Source organism: Pseudoliparis swirei, chromosome 13 (assembly GCF_029220125.1).
Source record: "Pseudoliparis swirei isolate HS2019 ecotype Mariana Trench chromosome 13, NWPU_hadal_v1, whole genome shotgun sequence".
In the NCBI taxonomy this organism is placed as follows: Eukaryota; Metazoa; Chordata; class Actinopteri; order Perciformes; family Liparidae; genus Pseudoliparis; species Pseudoliparis swirei.
This window is the reverse complement of record NC_079400.1, coordinates 12,602,247-12,620,677: the sequence shown is the minus strand read 5'-3', so window position 1 is coordinate 12,620,677 and position 18,431 is coordinate 12,602,247. Positions and strand designations below refer to the sequence as shown.

At 43.0% G+C, this 18,431-nt stretch overlaps 1 protein-coding gene and 1 long non-coding RNA gene across 4 annotated transcripts in view; one reads left to right on the top strand and one right to left on the bottom strand.

The window, feature by feature from the left end:
* Positions 1–18,431, top strand: part of ca10a (carbonic anhydrase Xa) — a 209,728-nt gene that overhangs the window by 20,180 nt on the left and 171,117 nt on the right. For all 3 annotated transcript variants that reach the window (XM_056429097.1, XM_056429096.1, XM_056429095.1), the window contains exon 3: positions 7,310–7,384. In XM_056429097.1, the coding sequence (XP_056285072.1) occupies positions 7,310–7,384 (75 nt within the window). The remainder of the gene's footprint in view (positions 1–7,309; positions 7,385–18,431) is intronic.
* LOC130203175 (uncharacterized) overlaps positions 1–18,431 on the bottom strand; it is a 41,937-nt gene that overhangs the window by 13,284 nt on the left and 10,222 nt on the right. The gene's annotated exons all lie outside the window — the stretch shown is intronic.

Genomic DNA, 18,431 nt, shown 5'->3' with positions numbered 1-18,431 from the left:
TGTTTTTACTTTAACTTTGCACCTTAAATTGAAATGTATAAAAAACAGACGCAATCTCCAGGTTTAATAAATTACATTGCGTGTCCAAATGCTCCTGGCCCGGCCCCTCTGTCACATTTTAGAACCGATTGTGGCCCGCAGGTCAAAAAGTTTGCCCACCCCTGCTCTAGTGTCAGACACCAGACTCTAGTGTCTAGAGACCAGACACTAGTGTCTAGAGACCAGACACTAGCGTCGGAGACCATACTCTAGTGCAGGGGTGTCAAACTCAAATACACAGTGGGCCGAAATAAAGAAATTGATACAAGTCAAGGGCCAGATGGGTTCAACGTTTATTGAAAATGTATTGAAAGAACCTTAGTGCACATATTGAACCTGGAACTAACAAGGCCTATAGAGTATTGCCTATAAAACAACATTAATTATGAAGTAAATGAAATAAAAATGATGAATAATACATAAATTAAAAAAAATAAAAGTAGTACAAATCTGTTTCATTAATTGCTTATGGCTCTATCTGCAGTTTTTCCAGTCATTTCAAGTTAAAACATTTACTACAGGCAAACAACAGCCATAAATAATTTACTTCAAAGAAAAATCAAATGTTCTGTAGTAGTAAGAGAAAAAAATGCAAAAATTAAACTACATTAAAACTGAAAATGCGTCAAAGCACCGTTTGCTGCTCTGTGATGCTCACTGGTCTGAGCCGGACACTTGGCGTCTCATCTTAGATACAAGATCATCATGTCTGGGGTCAGGCTCTGAGCTGAGGACATCCTCAGGGTTGAGTAAAGGTGCTCGTCAGTAAGACGAGTCCTGTGGGAAGTTTTGTTGATCTTCATCAAAGAGAACAGTTGTTCACACAGGTATGTGCTGCCACACATAGAGAGGTGTGAGCAGCCGGGAGGCAGCTGGGGCCTTGTGTCGGGGATAAACGTGGAAACTCTGCAGCGCCCACAGACTCGTATGTTGCCTTCAGCGTGTCACTGCATTGAAGCTCCATCAGCTCCATGTGGAGGTTTGATGGTGCGTTTTCCACGTCAGCTGCAAATGGATTACTGAGCAGTTCAAACCTGCTTTTTTGGGCTTCAAAATGCCTTTTCGTTTTTCGAGCGTTTTTAGGCGCGCCTGTTTTCCCCACGAGACACTCATATTAGCAGTAAATAATTTCGAAAGGCTTTATAATTCTAAATCGAATCACGACTCCAACGCACTGTTTTTCCCGGCGTTTTTGCCGAGGCGTTTTTGGACCGCTTGCACTTTTAAAAGTGCCGTCTGGTGTGATCGCGCCCCTTATGTTGTGTTCTTTCATTACAGCCACACTCTCCGCACAGAAGACACGCAGCTTTGACATTTACACCCGCGAACAAACACTGAGCCTCCCACCTGTCTTAAACTCCTGTTTTCAAATTCCACCTTTCGTTTAGCCATTTTCTGGGGAGAGGAACAGTTGAAAGTTGACAGAAGTGGTGTGTAACACAGAGTGTGAGGCGCGTTCGGGCACGCGATTGACGTGGCGACACACGGACAGTGCATTGTGGGATTTGTAGTATTATGGTGGTGCGTGCGATATACCGGCGGGCCAGCTCTAATAGTAAATAGATTTGATCATGCGGGCCAAAGATGTGGCCCGTGAGCCGCGAGTTTGACACATGTGCTCTAGTGTCAGAAACAGACTCTAGTGTCTAGAGGCCAGACTCTAGTGTCATGAACAGACTCTCGTGTCTAGAGGCCAGACTCTAGTGTCATAAACAGACTCTAGTGTCTAGAGGCCAGATTCTACTGTCATGAACAGATTCTAGTGTCTAGAGACCAGACTCTAGACCATAGTCTGTATATCTGTAGTTAAGAAATAACCCGTTGGTTTTTGTACTGATATTTCAAAGCCATTGTTTCGGTGATTTTGCCGTCGCCATCTTGGATTACGGCCAAGGCTACCATATTTGGAAAAAAAGGAGTGACGTAAAGACGCTCCTCTTCCTGTCAATCACCGTGAGCCCGTCCCTAAAGCATGAACTGCTTCAGCTGAACTGGAGGCCGCCGCTCTAGGCGTGAGCAGAGAAAGGTACTTGTTACTTTAATGAAGTCAAAGTAGCAATATGTAAAATGTTCTGTCACGAGAAGCAATAAGTCCTGCGTGGCTGAAAAGGTTTTTTTATATGCATAATCAGTTCAGTTCAGTTTGGTGCCGAAAACCAATATCTGGATTGTGTGGGTTTTTCATGGTTTCCACAAAAAACAGAAAAAAGAAAGAAAAATCAATAGAAACGAAGGAAGGAAGTAAGGAAAATAAGACGTAAGCAAGAAAAGGACAAAGTTAGGAAGGAAGGAAGGAAGGAAAATAAGATGTAAGAAAGGACAAAGGTAGGAAGGAAGGAAGGAAAATAAGACGTAAGCACGAAAAGGACAACGTTAGGAAGGAAGGAAGGAAAATTAGATGTAAGAAAGGACAAAGGTAGGAAGGAAGGAAGGAAGGAAGGAAAATAAGACGTAAGCAAGAAAACACAAGGGCAAGAAAGAAGAAAGGATGGAAAGAACCAAGAAGGAAGGAAGGAAAGAAAATAAGGCGTAAGCAAGAAAAGGACAACGGGAAAAAATAAGAAAGGATGGAAGAAAAAAATTATGAAAGAAGGAAGGAAAATAAGACAAAGCAAGAAAAGGACAATGGTAAGAAAAAAAGGATGGAAGGAAACAATGAGGAAGGAAGGAAGGAGGGAAGGAAGGAAAATAAGACGTAAGCAAGAAAAGTACAATGGTAAGAAAGAAGAAAGGATGGAAGAAAATAATTATAAAAGAAGGAAGAAAGGAAGGAAGAAAAAAAAGACAAAGGTAAGAAAAGATGGAAGGAAGGAAGGAAAATAAGAGATAAGCAAGAAAGGGAGGAAAAAAATAGAAATGATGTGTGGAAGGAATAAAAAAACAATAGGAAACACAGAAAGATGATAGGACTAAGGAAGGATAGAAGAAATAAAGTAGTAGAGGAGAAGGGGGAGAGAAAAAGAGGAAAGAAAATATGAAGGGAACGAACATTAAAGGAAGTGATGGAGTGGGGGAAAAGATATTATTGAGGTCTCTAATGCAAAGTAAGGAAAGTGATGAGTGACACTGCAATAAAACAATAAGACAGAAGGAAAGAACAATGAAAGATGGAGGAATAAATGCATAGAGATGAGATGAAATGAGACCAGAAGGAAGACTGACTGTAACTGAAGCTGCCAGACAGACGGCGTCAGACTAGAATGTGTTGAGTGGAGAGAAGAAGTTTCTTTAACTTTAATGTTAAACTGAAGGAGACACGTAACTTCTAACGTTGGTTCAGCTTCCAGAGCCCATGAGCTCCCGGGACCTTTTCTGGAGTCCAGCGACATGTTTTCAACCTCGTTTTAATTGGGTTCATCCGACACTAGAGTGTGTGACACGGTGGCGAGCGGTCAGAAACACAGAGGGCACATTGGGCTCTGGTCCAGGTCTGGGTCTTGAAACGTGTCGTTATTTTCAGACGTGAACGGGTTTAAACGCCGGTTTTAAGGTCAGAATGGAGATGATTGATATTTGGTGTTTTTCTATTCTGAGTGACTCTCTTACTACACTACTCTGTTAGCTCTTAGCTCACAGCGCAACGTTTCCATGGAGGTGTAAGAAACTGCTCCATGACACTATTTACGTGTTTTGTTGTTGTTTTTTTACTGAACAACAATGCCATCTTTTCTTTCTTCTGTTAATCACAGGCTGCTGATATCAGCCGGTATCAGCATATTTATTAAACCTTTCCGCAGTAAATTAAATAAAGTGTTTGTGGGGGGGGGGGGGGGGGTCAGGCCCCTTGTGATGGACCGCCTCCTGCAGGCGAGCGGTGACTCTTCTGTGCTCCGACCCGTCTGTGACTCGTCTGCAACCGGCCCTTTAAGAAGAAAATCACTTTCCACATCCAGGGGAAAACCAACAAGCAATAAAAAAAAAAAATTAAGCATTTTGAAAGTACTTCAAATCCTTCATCAGCATGCAGCATCCTCTCATCTTCGACACACACACACACACGCACGCTCGCGCGCAACGTAATTGACAGTTTAAACGGCATGCCGTTATAGCACTGTGCCCACGCTGACTACCTAAACAGCTCCGGGGACCCAATGAAATGTTAAAATTGTGCCCCCCCACCCCCCTCCTCCTCCTCCATCATCTGCATTTAACTTCATAGATTGGAGGCATTTTCTTTTCTGCTGATGTCAGCACGTGTGTTTGGGGGCCAGACATTGTGAGACATGAGAGTGTGCTTTTATTTGTAGGTCTCTCTCTCTCTGCCCCCCCCCCTCTTCTGATGAGCCACAGGAAGTGATTATGCCTCACCTAGTGCCTCCTCAACCACCACAGGCTTCATGTTCATGTCGAATTAAACTGATACTGAAGTGACCACATAGAACTATATATATATATATATATATACGTACTTATGAATTGAAGTATTTTAGTAAAGTCTCCATGACCTCATACCATGAGATGGTGTTGGACTTTCTTTCATCTCAGGGGGGGGGGGGGGGCACTGCATCTCACTTTTTTTTTTTTTATCAATATTTTCATTTATTTAATTCTCTTGATATGCATATGACAAAGAAAAGATGTGCACACTACACATAAATGCACAGGCATATATATATATATATATATATATATAAGCACATAGAAATATACCATCATGGATTACCCCCTCATACATCGATATTCTACCGATGTGTGTATAAGTATATGTATACACATACATATATATATTAGTGCTGTGAAAAATAACGCGTTAACGCGTTATGATTAAATTACAGGATTAATTAGTTTATTTTTTAAAACTCATTTAACGCATGCGCTGAATGAGCTTCCAATCCGTCTGTTGTTGGTCGTCTCTAACCAGCAGCATGTCATTTTGTCTCTACGTGTCGCGTTAACACGGCTCTGATCTCCGTGTTGCGCGCCGCAGAGCTCGGATGCCGGCGCGCGCACTGGTGAGCAAGTTATGTGCACCCCTGTGTATAAATGTATATATGTGATTAATCATGATTAATCCACAGAAACCTGTGATTAACCTGATTAAAAATGTGAATCGTTTCACAGCCCTAATATATATATAACACAGTAGATGCTTCTCAGTGAGTGACAGGAAGTACTATTTGTCAGCATGAATCATGCATGAGTAATCCCATTACAAATAGGAAATTAAAAGGCGATTTAGAATAATAATTGCTGCGTGAAATAAGATTAATTTGTATACATTTAAAATGGTCATTTGCTAAATGAATGTACAAATATAATTAATGCATTCTGAATAGTTTTAAAATGCATTTTGTGATTCCCGTTCATAACGATGTTACTTGTTTGTGATTTGACGACGAGATAAGGAAATGAATAATAATGAATAAAAAAAGTAAATTAATGGGTCCAATTATTTCAATTAAATATATTTTGTAATGTTTGCAATGATCATGTGCAACATTGAAAGACTAATATAATTAATATATTCCTAATAGCCTTTTAAAATGTTTTTCATTATTAATCAAAATCAATTATTAATTACCAGTTAGAAAAGTCACTCCGGACAGTTGTTTTTTCTTCATTCGGCATCCTATTCTTTCTCAGACAAAAACAGATAAATCCATTATTATATATTTACACATCTTTAGCGTGGTAGTGGTTGTAATTGCCGCTCCAGTACGTCCGGGGATCACGAGAGGTCCAAAGAATTCATCCCAGAATCCCTCACTGGAGCTGATGAGGATGGAACCGCTTCACTCGCCGTCTAATTGGACTGGAATAAGAGAGAGAGAGCTTATCAATTCTAAAAAAGGGTGTTTTAGTCTTTCTTTTTTTTCCGTGTCTCGGGGACACTCAGTTATTATCGTCTCTAGCTGCACATGTACAGCAGAGAGCAACGCACATCTGAATATGTCAGATGTAAGAGGATCATGACCACGGGCCCGGAATCTCCTTTATATTATTACTTACAGCAGCTTCAATCCCAAGGGCTCTCACACACACACAGACACGCACACGCACACACACACACACACACACGGTATTCTCCTGTTCCCTCCGACTTCTCATTATTTCTCTTACCGCCGACCTCTTATCTCTTAAGACGAGATGAAAAGGATGTGCGTTTTGGACAAAGTGGTTTGTGCCATGAGTAGATGAGGCTGTGCAGGTGTGTGCAGGTGTGTACAGGTGTGTAGAGCTGTGTGCAGGTGTGTACAGGTGTGTACAAACCTCTGGCGTCTGAAGGGACAGTGTGTGTGCGGCTGTGCAAAACATATTTTAACCACTTAAATCAAAATCCCACAGCGTTAAGTGTACGTTGTTTTCTAGAATCGGTTCACCCTGCAACGAGACACGAGACGGCGGTGGAAATAACCGCGTGTCTGACAGGGACCTGAATGGATCACACTCAATGCAAATCATCAAAAAGCTATTTTGGAGGGAAATCGTAATGATCAAAGTCACCCACGACGCTGTTGAAGAAGACCGTGTAAGACAGTCACTATACAGGGGGGGGGGCTACATTTACATTCACGCTGCTGTGGCGTCTTAACGCGTCACCTCTGGGACATTTTTACATGTAACGCGATCACGTCGTTTTTCCTTTGTCCGAAAAAATGAAGAAAAAAATACAAATAAACGTCACTCTTTATCGCAATTGAAGTGGAGATACGTTTACTTCAAGTTCGTTTACATCAAGTTCATTCACCCTGAAAAAAGGGAGGCAGAGGACGCGTCGGAAAGAAACCGGATGCAATCTTTTATTCCAGCCCAAAATAATTCTTTCTTCTGGACCTTTCATTCCAGAAGAGCCCACCCCTTCTTGAATCACCCCGCTCGGCCGTTTGGCGAAACATAAACATGGGGGAGAGGAAAATGTTATGGTGTTTAAAAAAAGAAAGAAAGACAAAGCGTTATCCCAAAGGCATGATGGGTAATTCTGGTTCACAACTGGTTCCCCCAACTGAGACCTTTTACTTCGTCACCTCGTACTTAACCGCCTTTTGCTCTGATCTGGGGCTTCTTTCCTCCTTCCTCACCCAGCGTTCATGCCGAGGGAATAACCTCATCACGGTGTGTGTGTGTGTGTGTGTTTGTGTGTATGTGTGTGTGCGGCAAAGGTCTAGTTCCAATTGGAGGCCTTGTTTGCCACCGGTTTGTCACCATCTGTAGAGAAGTTTAGCGATGGTGGTAAAAAAGAAGTTCCCTCTTTTTATGTGTTGTTTCTCTGGCCTGAGTGGTCTGATGGGAGTGACTGACGTCCCTGTTCCTGTGTTTCTTCTCCTCACAGCACAGCCGAATCTGCCGAAGATTCACGAAGGATGGTGGGCGTACAAGGAAATGGTGCAGGGCAGCTTCGTTCCAGGTAAGCCCTCAGACTCGCGACACCGCGCGGCGCACTCGTTCCCAAAAGTGCGAGCACAATATACAATTAAGATGTCACCTTCGCCGGCGGCGTCATTTGCCCCTTCACCATTGAAGATCTTTGGCACCGATTGATTGGCGGCAGCTCGCCATTCCTTCCTCCACCTTTTCCCCCCGTGTTGTCGTGGCCAATTATTCCCCCGATGACGAAAACTTGACGTCATTTTTTTCTAAAGGGTGACGGGAAGTCCAAGGTAGGAGCTTTGTAGACGCAAATGTTCTCAACTAATGTTCTGCAACGTTTCATTAACTCCTTTCATTTGAAACCCGTAAGTATATAAATCCATAAACAGTGGACGAAGTCATCACAACGTCATCCGTTGGTTTGTGGGATGACGCTTTGAAGCGGTTCAGCGACTCTGCCGTCGCCGTCTTTACTTCTTTTTCAACCAATGAATGGAAGTTACCATATTTACCATGTATAGCTCTATTAGCGGAAGTGACCTGTCAATCACAGTCGCCCCGCCCTCTTACTCCCCTTTATTTATTTATGAATCAGAGAGAGAAAAAAGACGCTCTTCCTAACTAACTTAATAAAGACTTCCTACACAACAGAAGAAGGGTTCAACATTTATGATTGATAAAGGTCATTCTTATTCTTTAGCAAAACCCCATCAGGGCTGTTTTTCTCCCCTCCTCAATATTCCATCATCTGACAGTTACGGCGGGGCTCATAACGAACGCCCTTACGTGTTAGATTGGCGGGCGAGGTGATACTCGTAAAAAAAATGCTGGGAAAAGGCACGAATATGACTGCGAGGCTCCGGTACCGTAGAGCGCTCTCCTCTTCTTCCCACCCGTTAATGGAGCCATTTCTATTCCTGGAGGGGGGGGGGAAAGTCTCCAGTGAAGAAACCTGCGTTTTAAGACGTTCGCACCCCCAAACTTGGCAAAGCGATTGCGATCGCCCATGTCACTGCGAGGCCACCCCCCTTTTTTGGAATACTGAGCTCTCTCGCATTCAGTTCAATTCAAGGTCAGATATGATGACTCTTTAAGTGCCGCGTCACTTTTTTCCCCCCTCTTTGCTTTTTGACTCCTCCTCCTCCTCACGTCTTTGCCGTTTGATTCCCGTCTTGGGTCCCCTCGTCTCACCGTTAATTAATAGAGGCGGGACTAGTGTGATTTACTTAATTTTGACGCTCGTTAGTTTGTGTCTGCTTTTATGATTCAGCTGAGCTTTAATTGAACATAAGCGCAGAGCAACTTACAACTCGAACGCCTGCTGTGTCGCCCAAAAGTCAGCACGAGGCCTATCGTGATGTCACGAGGCCCCAGTGATAGAAAAAGGGCGGGCGGAGCCCCCAATCAAGCCGGCCAATAAGATGTAATTGCAACGCTCCGGAGTTATTCAAAGAACTGTGTGAGTGTGTTTTTTTGTCATCGATACGGCGGGTCAATCCGTATTTCATGACACGAGCAGGTCAACTAATGGTGAGGGACAGATATTGGTAGAAATGACGGCTGATAGAGTGTCAAAGATACCCTTCCAGAACGGTGCAAGTACAGGACAATCCCAGAACATGTGGCCAAGACTGGCCGGTCCTAAATGGCACCGGTCACAGTGTGAGTCTGTACCTGGGAATATACGAGCCAGTTTACTCTTGGACCAATGAACCCTGTGCACCAAGAAAACGTTTTTGAAAAAATTTCCATTTATCATTTGCCAAAATCAAGTTATGACCTCCTATTTTGCCTGTGATTATGACATAGCACCCATTTGTGCCCACGACATCTTTTACATAAAAATAATAATCATTTTGTGTGCACCTTTAAGTTCTCGTGTCGAGAGGAGCCGTGGAAATCCTGTCAAAATGTTCCTGCTGCATGTCGATCAGAACAAAAGTCTTTCCTAAACCAAGCGGGACACTCGGTGGAAGCAGATGTTTAAAGAAAACCTTTTGATGCATCTTTCTTTTTTTGTTGCTTCTTTAATACCAGGAAGGGAATTGAAGCCTTTCATCCCTGATTTGTAATACCAAATAGGTGTTATAATGCCAAGCTTTTTGAGTCGGTACGAAAACAAACATATTTTCTTTCGCTTTCCTGGGATTTTGATCAACCTCTCAGCAACCTCTTCAGCAACGAAATCCGGAAAGCTTTTCTAATTTTTATGCTGCAGTGTTGTACGGAGTTCGTCTGTGTGCCACTGAAACCTCTTCACGTGGACACAACGTGTTTGTTGCCTCGTTTCGTACCTCTGTACGTTTACGTGTAGTCCGAATGCAGGAACGATCGTTTCGTTTGTAGTTTTGGACCGAGACAAACAGATAGTGAGCATTTGTTGGCTATAACTTTGGAGTCGAACTCTATGCTTGATTCACAGTAACTTCATGAAGTCAGATACGACTGCAGGAAAGTAAACGGACCGTAATGTTACATCTCCAGCATGGAAACTTTGAAAACTACTTTATAGAGGCATTCACACAATAAAAATGCATGTAATGGAGATGTCCAACTAATTTCTATCTAAATGCTGTATTAAACTGCCAGGAATAAAATTATGCCGAGGTAACACTTCGTCATTTTTGTGCCCATCATTTAAATAGTTGGCAAGACCACATTTAGAGATAATGACTGCAGAAAAAACTGACTTTAATTCATTGTTCTGTTAATTTTTTTAAATATCGGATGACAAAACATTTTTAACTCACGGTCTACTTCTTCGCTCATTCCAGAGCTTTTGACCCCTGACCAGCGTCTCTTCATTATTTTTTGAACTTTTCAAACCTTTTGTCCACGTTTCACACTCAACTGAAGTCCCTCTGCTAATGTGTTCTCGGTGGTATCGTCACAGCGCCGCCCAACACAGTCAACACAACTCTGCAACTACGGCGGCAATCTTGGCCATGTCGGTTTCCCTTTGTACATCGCGTCTTTTAAAAGAAATATTTTCTTATCTTTAGGCTCTGAAGCTAGACCGTCGTCCTCGTCGTCTGCAACTGCTTCCTCTGTTGTAAACTCCGTCCTCACCATGTTTTCTAGCTTCTCTGAATGAACCTCAGTTGTGGTGGCTCGGTCCTTTGTGATTTCTTGGTTGTTGTTTTTTCACAAAATGAAGACAAACCAACAAATTGAAAAAGTCACAGTGAAAGATTTCGTGTGACGGGTACTTTCGGCACCGCGTCACTCGACACATCCACGCCCCTATCTTTCTCTGTGAATCCCGTAAGAGCTCATGAGAGAAAGGAAGAGGAAGAGGAAACCCTACTGATTCATCTAAAAGTTTAAACATATTTATGTCCCGTATTATCGCAGAGATATTACTATTTAAAAAACTTAAACTTTGTCAAACACGCCGCCGCTTCGCAAGACCCGGGTGGGTTGAAGCAACAAAACTACTTGATTTGTTTTTGTAAAACATGGTTTATGGTTCGGGTCAAAAGAAGTGAGTTGGTTTAGAGAAATAAGTACGTTTTTACCTTTGGTTAAGCAAGGTAAAAGAAGTTATCTACTAAAGACTTGGATGAGTTCCCATTGGACCCCTAGTGTGCCATCAGGATTTCGGGTAAATTCGTCCCTCCCAGGTGGGTCGATGTGATGGGTTATCACTGCAGAGCTGTGGGAGAGGGTGAGGAAGAGGAAGAGCCGGAAGACGAAAGAGTGGTAAAAGCTTACAGACCCACGTGATGAGAGTGAGAGTCCTTGGGGAGACCAACACAAGGATGCTTTAATGGAGCTAATGGTGTAACAGTGGACTCGCTCTGTCTTCCAAACACACACAGCCATTACGGCCACAGCCCTCCATTTGATACCATTTGTCTGAGTGGTCCATATTATCCGACGTGACTTTGTTGTTGTCGTTGATTCAGGACTGAAGTGCTCAACTGCCAACTCGTACTGTACGTGCGGAAATGTTCGCGATGGGTGACTTGGGTGTAATTCTGTTAGTCACTTTACACGTACAATAGCTCGTCAAGCAAGATGCATGATTCAAAGTGATTTAACAATTGGGAACCGTTTTCATGATCATTTCCTAATACATGACTTTTTTTTGTATTTACAAGGAGTTGTATCAAGGCACGTAGATTGTTGTTGTGGTTTAGTGCTCCCAACGGGATCATGCATCTGCATCCTCCACCAACACGACGGTAGTAGTTGGATTAAAACAGAATAACACAATGTACATTCTCTTCATATTGTGTTGAACTTACAATATTAAAGCAGAGTATCGTTGCTCTACTATACAGCGGACTTTCACCCATGTGACCACTGTTCATGTCCGGTGTAAAGTCACGGTGAAGATGACTTTAATTCCAGACTTTAAGTAAGGGCAATTTGGCAGTTTTTTAAAAGAGAAATCACAATATTACCCAAAACCTAACCGAGTAGTTGTATTGCCTCAAGACCACACAGGCTTTGCCAAGGGAACTGATCATTTGTGTTGCAGAAAAACTGACAATAAAAATAATCAGATATCATATGTTGGATGAGGATATGTCGGTGTACACCATCCATCTTAGTGACCGGCACGTCCCGTCTAACATTAGATCAACCCATTCCATCTTTGTTTCTGTCAGTGTTGCAGCTTATTGATATATATACATATATTATTATTTTTTTCAATATATTGCATTTCAATATAAACTTCCACATGCATTAATCCAGTTTGGTTTAGGCACCAAAAGAACATGTTTAGGAGGAAAAGATGGGGAAATACTTAGTTAGGCTGAGGCAACAACACTACTTAGTTAGCTTTAGGAAAAGATCTTGAAATACGTACTTAGATTTAGGAAAAGATCGTGAAATACATAATTAGGTTTAAGAAAAGATCGTGAAATACATAATTAGGTTTAAGAAAAGATCGTGAAATACGTAGTTGGGTTGAGGAACTGATTGAGAAAGTACGTAAGTTATGTGACAAATTAATCAATCCGTCTCGTTTTCACAAAATAGACTGGTAAAAGACCAATTTATGTACAGGACTGTCTCAGAAAATTAGAATATTGTGATGAAGTTCTTTATTTTCTGTAATGCAATTAAAAAAACAAAAATGTCATGCATTCTGGATTCATTACAAATCAACTGAAATATTGCAAGCCTTTTATTCTGATTTATTGCTGATTATGGCTTACAGCTTAAGAAAACTCAAATATCCTATCTCTAAATATTAGAATATCATGAAAAAGTATACTAGTAGGGTATTAAACAAATCACTTGAATTGTCTAATTAACTCGAAACACCTGCAAGGGTTTCCTGAGCCTTGACAAACACTCAGCTGTTATAAATCTTTTTTTACTTGGTCTGAGGAAATATTAAAATTTTATGAGATAGGATTTTAGAGTTTTCTTAAGCTGTAAGCCATAATCAGCAATATTAAAAGAATAAAAGGCTTGCAATATTTCAGTTGATTTGTAATGAATCCAGAATGCATGACATTTTTGTTTTTTTAATTGCATTACAGAAAATAAAGAACTTTATCACAATATTCTAATTTTCTGAGACAGTCCTGTATGCTTCTTTTCTTCTCCTGATTTAAGAGAGCAGGATTTAAAAGCCCTGCAAATGGAAGTGCTTCTTTTCTAAATGTTGTCCTCATACAATTAACATCAGTTTATTTTGTATAGCCCAATATCACAAATTACAAATTATCCTCAGAGGGCTTTACAATCTGCACACATACCCTGATAACTTAAAAAAAATAGAAGAAACCATTTCAGGGGGAAAAAAGGTAAGAAACCTTCAGGAGAGCAACAGAGGAGAATCCTTCTCCAGGAGGACAGAAGAATAGATGTCATGTGACCAGAAGGAATCATTACAGAGTTACATAAACACATGAATATGAATATGACAGAGTGTATAAATAATTAGTAGTGGACATGGACCACGATCCAGACCTCCACAATCAATGAAAGAGAAGGAGGAGGAGGGCCCTGGCATCATCAGTCGGCAGGAGGCACAAAGGAGGCAGGGCCATTGGGAAGGAGGCGAGACCCAGACAAGGGGTAAGGAGGCAGGAGCCAGGACCAGCTAAGAGACACAAGTAAAAAGGAACATCGATGGGACCATTAACCCCGCTCCGTATCGGTATTGCGTATATGCAACTTTCCAGAGATAAAGAAGCGAGTTGCAAACGGTTTTCCCAATTAAGATAGTTTGGCGATTACTACTTGGAAGTGGCTCCGGTGCATTCCACCAACCATTCCTGTGATTTTGCGCAAGTGTTGAGCAACGTGTGCAGCGCTCCAGTCAGGACTACTGTTGTCAACAAAGCGCGGGGGACCGCCCCTCCATCTCCGAACGCCAGCGCATACGATCTAATCTTTGAAGGATTTCAAAAATATTAAATTATTTGCGTTTGCCGGACTGGCAAAGAAACGCCATTCGCCATGAAAATGGACGTTGTTGTAATTCGGCCATACATTATGTAATCTGCTCCATATTTCTCATACGTCATGACATAGTGACCCTGAAGAGATCCATATGCCAATTTTTTATTATGGTCTTAGCGCCACCTAGTGGCAACGGGAACAACATTGTTTATTCTTTGGCTTCCTTCTCTGAGAAGGTAAATCAGATCAACATCAAATTTGTTCCACATGAAGGTTAGACTTACATGATGCCAGAAGACGAAGCATTTTATGTTTCGTCTAACACTGTTGCCGTGGCAACCCATTCTTCATGTCAAACAACTAAGGGGCTTTAGAAGGACTTAAAATGCTTGAAACGTAACTAAACTTAGCACACACATTTAAAGTCAAAGATGTAGTTACCTGATATGATTTGAAAGCTTTGAAATGCCAAAATGGCTCAATAGCACCCCCTATACTGTATTTTATGTTCAAAAGGCTACGTTATTTGCCCCTGATGACCAATTAACTTGACATTCATCATACTTGTCCGCTTAGACCTGCTCAAAAAAAATTACATTATGACCATAAGCTCCGCCCACTTAGATTTTCCGCCATTTTGAATTATGTAAAAAACACATTCTTTTCAACTCCAAAACGATAGTTGCGATTCATACACAACTTGTTGTGGTTCATTATTGTTTCAATGCAACCATATTCCTCGTATGTCATCACATACTGACCTTGAAGACATCCACATGCTAATTTTAAATTCTAGTCATAGTGCCACTGAGTGGCCAAAGCAAATTAGCCTAAAAAGCATCACATTCACATGTAATTTACATGAGAAGGTCTAGACTTCACGTGGATACACATGATGCATGTATATGTTCAAATTGTCACAGCGCCCCCTGCTGGCAACACTGGACTCTCTCGAATATGCTCCAAACTTCTCATGCTTCATAGAATTCACGGCCTGAGGATATCAACAAGCCTTTTTTCACTCAGAGTCAAAGCGCCACCCACTTGCAAAGAAAAATCAGTGTCGCGTGACAAACGGTCAAACGCCCGAACGCCGTGCATGCGTTCTCGGCCGAGGGGGGCGGCGTCCGGCCGGCACCCCCGACGTGCGAAGCAGGAACGAGGACCCGTTCATCGCTGCTTGCAGCTTTAATTCTTTTTATTTTTATTGAACACTCCAGCTAAGCCTCTCTCTGAATCAATAGAGGAGGCTAATTCGCAGGTACTTTGTATCCGACGGACGGGGAGCTAGCTCTTCTTCAAGTGACAATCACTGATCGAAAACCAATTAAAAAGGGACACACACCACCGGTCTGGGGGGGGGGGGGTACACGCAATTTGCATGGATATCCAATATTACACACGGTCAGCTTGGGTGCACCCGAGGCAGCTCCCTACACTGGAGGTGGAGATGAGACGGTGTGGCGTGGGGGGTCCGATTTGGTATCCCTCTTTGTCGTTCAGTGTTGGGGTCTCCACAAAAAGAAGACGACATTAATAAATGTGAGAAGGAAGAGAAAGCCAAAGTTTCCTTTTTTTTCCTCTGTAGTAATACATAATAATAATACAATTTTTCATGGTGAAGCATGACTTTTTTTATATCTCCATGATATTTAATGATATAGATAATATCAACAGAGACAAGAACACCGTTAAAAAAGACACTAAAATAAAAGAATAAAGTTACATTTTAGTAATACAAATAATGCTGACATGATGACAATAATGATAACTCTTGCCTCAGAGTGGGGAAAGGAAAGCAAGACAGGAGGGGAGAGGAAAGGAAAGCAGGAGATGGGGAGAGGAGAGAAGGAAAGGGAGTGTCTTAATGCAGGAAAAGGAGAACACGTGTATTTTAAGCCTCCATAACCCGAGTCGGTGGAGTTATTACTGTCACTGTGTGTTACGATCTCAGACACTTAGGAAGTAGGACCCAATTGCACGACCCGGGAGACAGAGATAAAGTATTTGTAAGTACTTTATTTTTCGGTTCTGCAGTGAACAAAAATGAAAGCGCTCACGTAGTGAGGGATCAAAAACTTTTCAAGAGCACAGCATAACCCGACCTGATCATGGCAAAAGACCAGACGAACTGACAAGGAACACTGGGAGACAGGGGAATTTAAGCACATGGTAACAAGACACAGGTGGGACCAATCAGGGCGGGCTGACACTGATGAGCATAGGAGACAGGTGTGATGACAGGTGAAAACAATCAGGAAGCCTGGAATGAGAGAAAGCGAACATAAATGACCTGAACCTCTCTAGCATATCTGTCGGTGCACAACAGTACCCCCCCCTCTAGGGCCAACTCCTGATGGCCCAGGCTGATTGTAAAAGTCGTGGATAAGAGTCTTGTCTCGATAAATGAAGCAGCTATCCAGCTTCTAGCCTCAGGACCGTAACCCTTCCAGTCTACCAGGAATTGCTTGCCCTCCCCTATTACGGACCTCCAGTAGCTTACGGACCTTGTAAACGTCACCCCTTCAAAGAACTGGGGCGGTGGAGGGGCTTGAGGCGGGAACAAGTGTGCTCTCACACACCGCTTGATTTTACTAACGTGAAACGTTGGGTGCACTCTCAAGGTCCTGGGAGTTGCAAGCGATCGACGCCGGGTTGATGACTCTGGACACTGGAAACGGACCCACAAATCTCGGAGCCAGTTTCTTTGAGGCGACATGGAGTGGTAAGTCTTTGGTAGAGAGCCAAACCTTTTGGCCTGGACTGTAGGAGGGAGCGACCCTGCGATGAACGTCCGCAACAGCCTTCATCCGAGCTGAACTGGAGAAGAGACTGGCGAGCACCAGCCCAAACTCTGCGACAACGTCTGATCATGGCATGTGCCGATGGAACCATCACCTCTTCCTCGTTGTTAGGGAAAAGTGGAGGCTGGAAACCATTGACACAATGGAATGGAGAGAGACCTGTGGCCGCCGTGGGAAGGGTATTGTGGGCAACCTCGACCCATGTGAGGTGGTCACCCAGGTGGTCTGGTTCCGGGAGACGAGACAACGTAGCGTAGTCTCTAGTTCTTGGTTCAGACGCTCCGACTGTCCATTTGACTGAGGGTGATATCCTGATGACAGGCTGACGGTGGCACCTATGAGTCGACAAAACTCTTTCCAGAAGGCGGAAATGAATTGTGGACACCTGTCGGAAACAATGTCATTAGGGAATCCATGGATCCTGAACACGTGATTCATCATGACCTCTGCGGTGACTTTGGCAGAGGGAAGCTTGGTCAATGGGATGAAGTGAGCCATCTTTGAAAATCGATCAACCACTGTTAGAACCGTAGTCTTGCCTCTGGATGAGGGAAATCCTGTCACAAAATCCATCGAAATGTGTGACCAAGGACGATGGGGAATCGGCAGCGGCTGGAGCAAGCCCATCTTAACTTGAGATGAGGTCTTATTACACGCACCCACCGGACAAGCCGCTACATACTCGGCCACATTTTTCTTCATGGATGGCCACCAGAAACGTTGTTGAATCCTGAACATTGTTCTTGCTACTCCCGGATGGCACGAAAGCACAGATGAGTGAGCCCAGTGGATGACCTTGGAGTGAAGAGCCTCAGGAACAAACAGCAGATTGTTGGGACACTCGCTAGGCGCTGGATTCATGACATTTGCCTCTTTAACGTCTGACTCCACTTGCCAGGAAAAGGCTCCGATCACCCGGTTAAGTGGAAGGATGGTCTTGGGCTCTACCGCAAGTGGTTCGGGATCGTAAAGACGAGACAAAGCATCGGGGTTTGATTCTGAGACCGGGACGAAAAGAGAGTGTGAAGTTGAATCTACTAAAGAAAAGTGTCCACCTGGCCTGACGGGAGTTGAGACGCTTAGCCTTTCTTATATATTCTAGATTCTTGTGATCTGTCCAGACTAAAAACGGTTGCTCTGCCCCCTCTAGCCAGTGTCTCCATTCCTCGAGGGCAGCTTTTACAGCTAACAATTCCTTGTTTCCCACGTCATAATTCCGCTCTGCCGTTGTCAACTTCCGCGACAGGTAAGCACATGGATGCATCTTGTTGTCTTCTGCAGAACGTTGAGACAGTACTCCTCCAATTCCCTCATTGGAAGCATCCACCTCGACCATAAACTGGCGCTGGGGATCTGGAATGGTGAGTATGGGAGCTGAGGTGAATCTATCTCTGAGAAGTTTGAAAGCAAGATCCGCCTGGGGGGTCCACTTGAAGGGAACCTTAGGAGAAGTCAGAACATGCAGAGGAGCCGCAACAGAACTGAAATTCCTAATAAACTTCCTATAGAAGTTAGCAAATCCTAGGAACTGCTGAACCTTTTTCCTGGAGTCTGGTGTGGGCCACTGGGATACTGCACTGACTTTCGCAGGATCCATTTGGATATGATTAGGTGAGACTATGTATCCTAAGAAAGACACCTCTTCTGTGTGGAACTCGCACTTCTCTGCCTTGACATATAGCTGATTATCCAGTAGTTTCTGCAAAACTTGGCGGACATGGTTAACATGAGATTTAGCGTCTGGGGAGAAAATCAGTATGTCATCCAAATACACAAACACTGAAATATTCAAGAATTCCAAAACCTCATTCACAAAAGCTTGAAAACAGCCGGTGCATTGCACAGTCCAAAAGGCATTACCAAGTACTCATAGTGACCATTCTGAGTGTTGAATCCAGTCTTCCACTCATC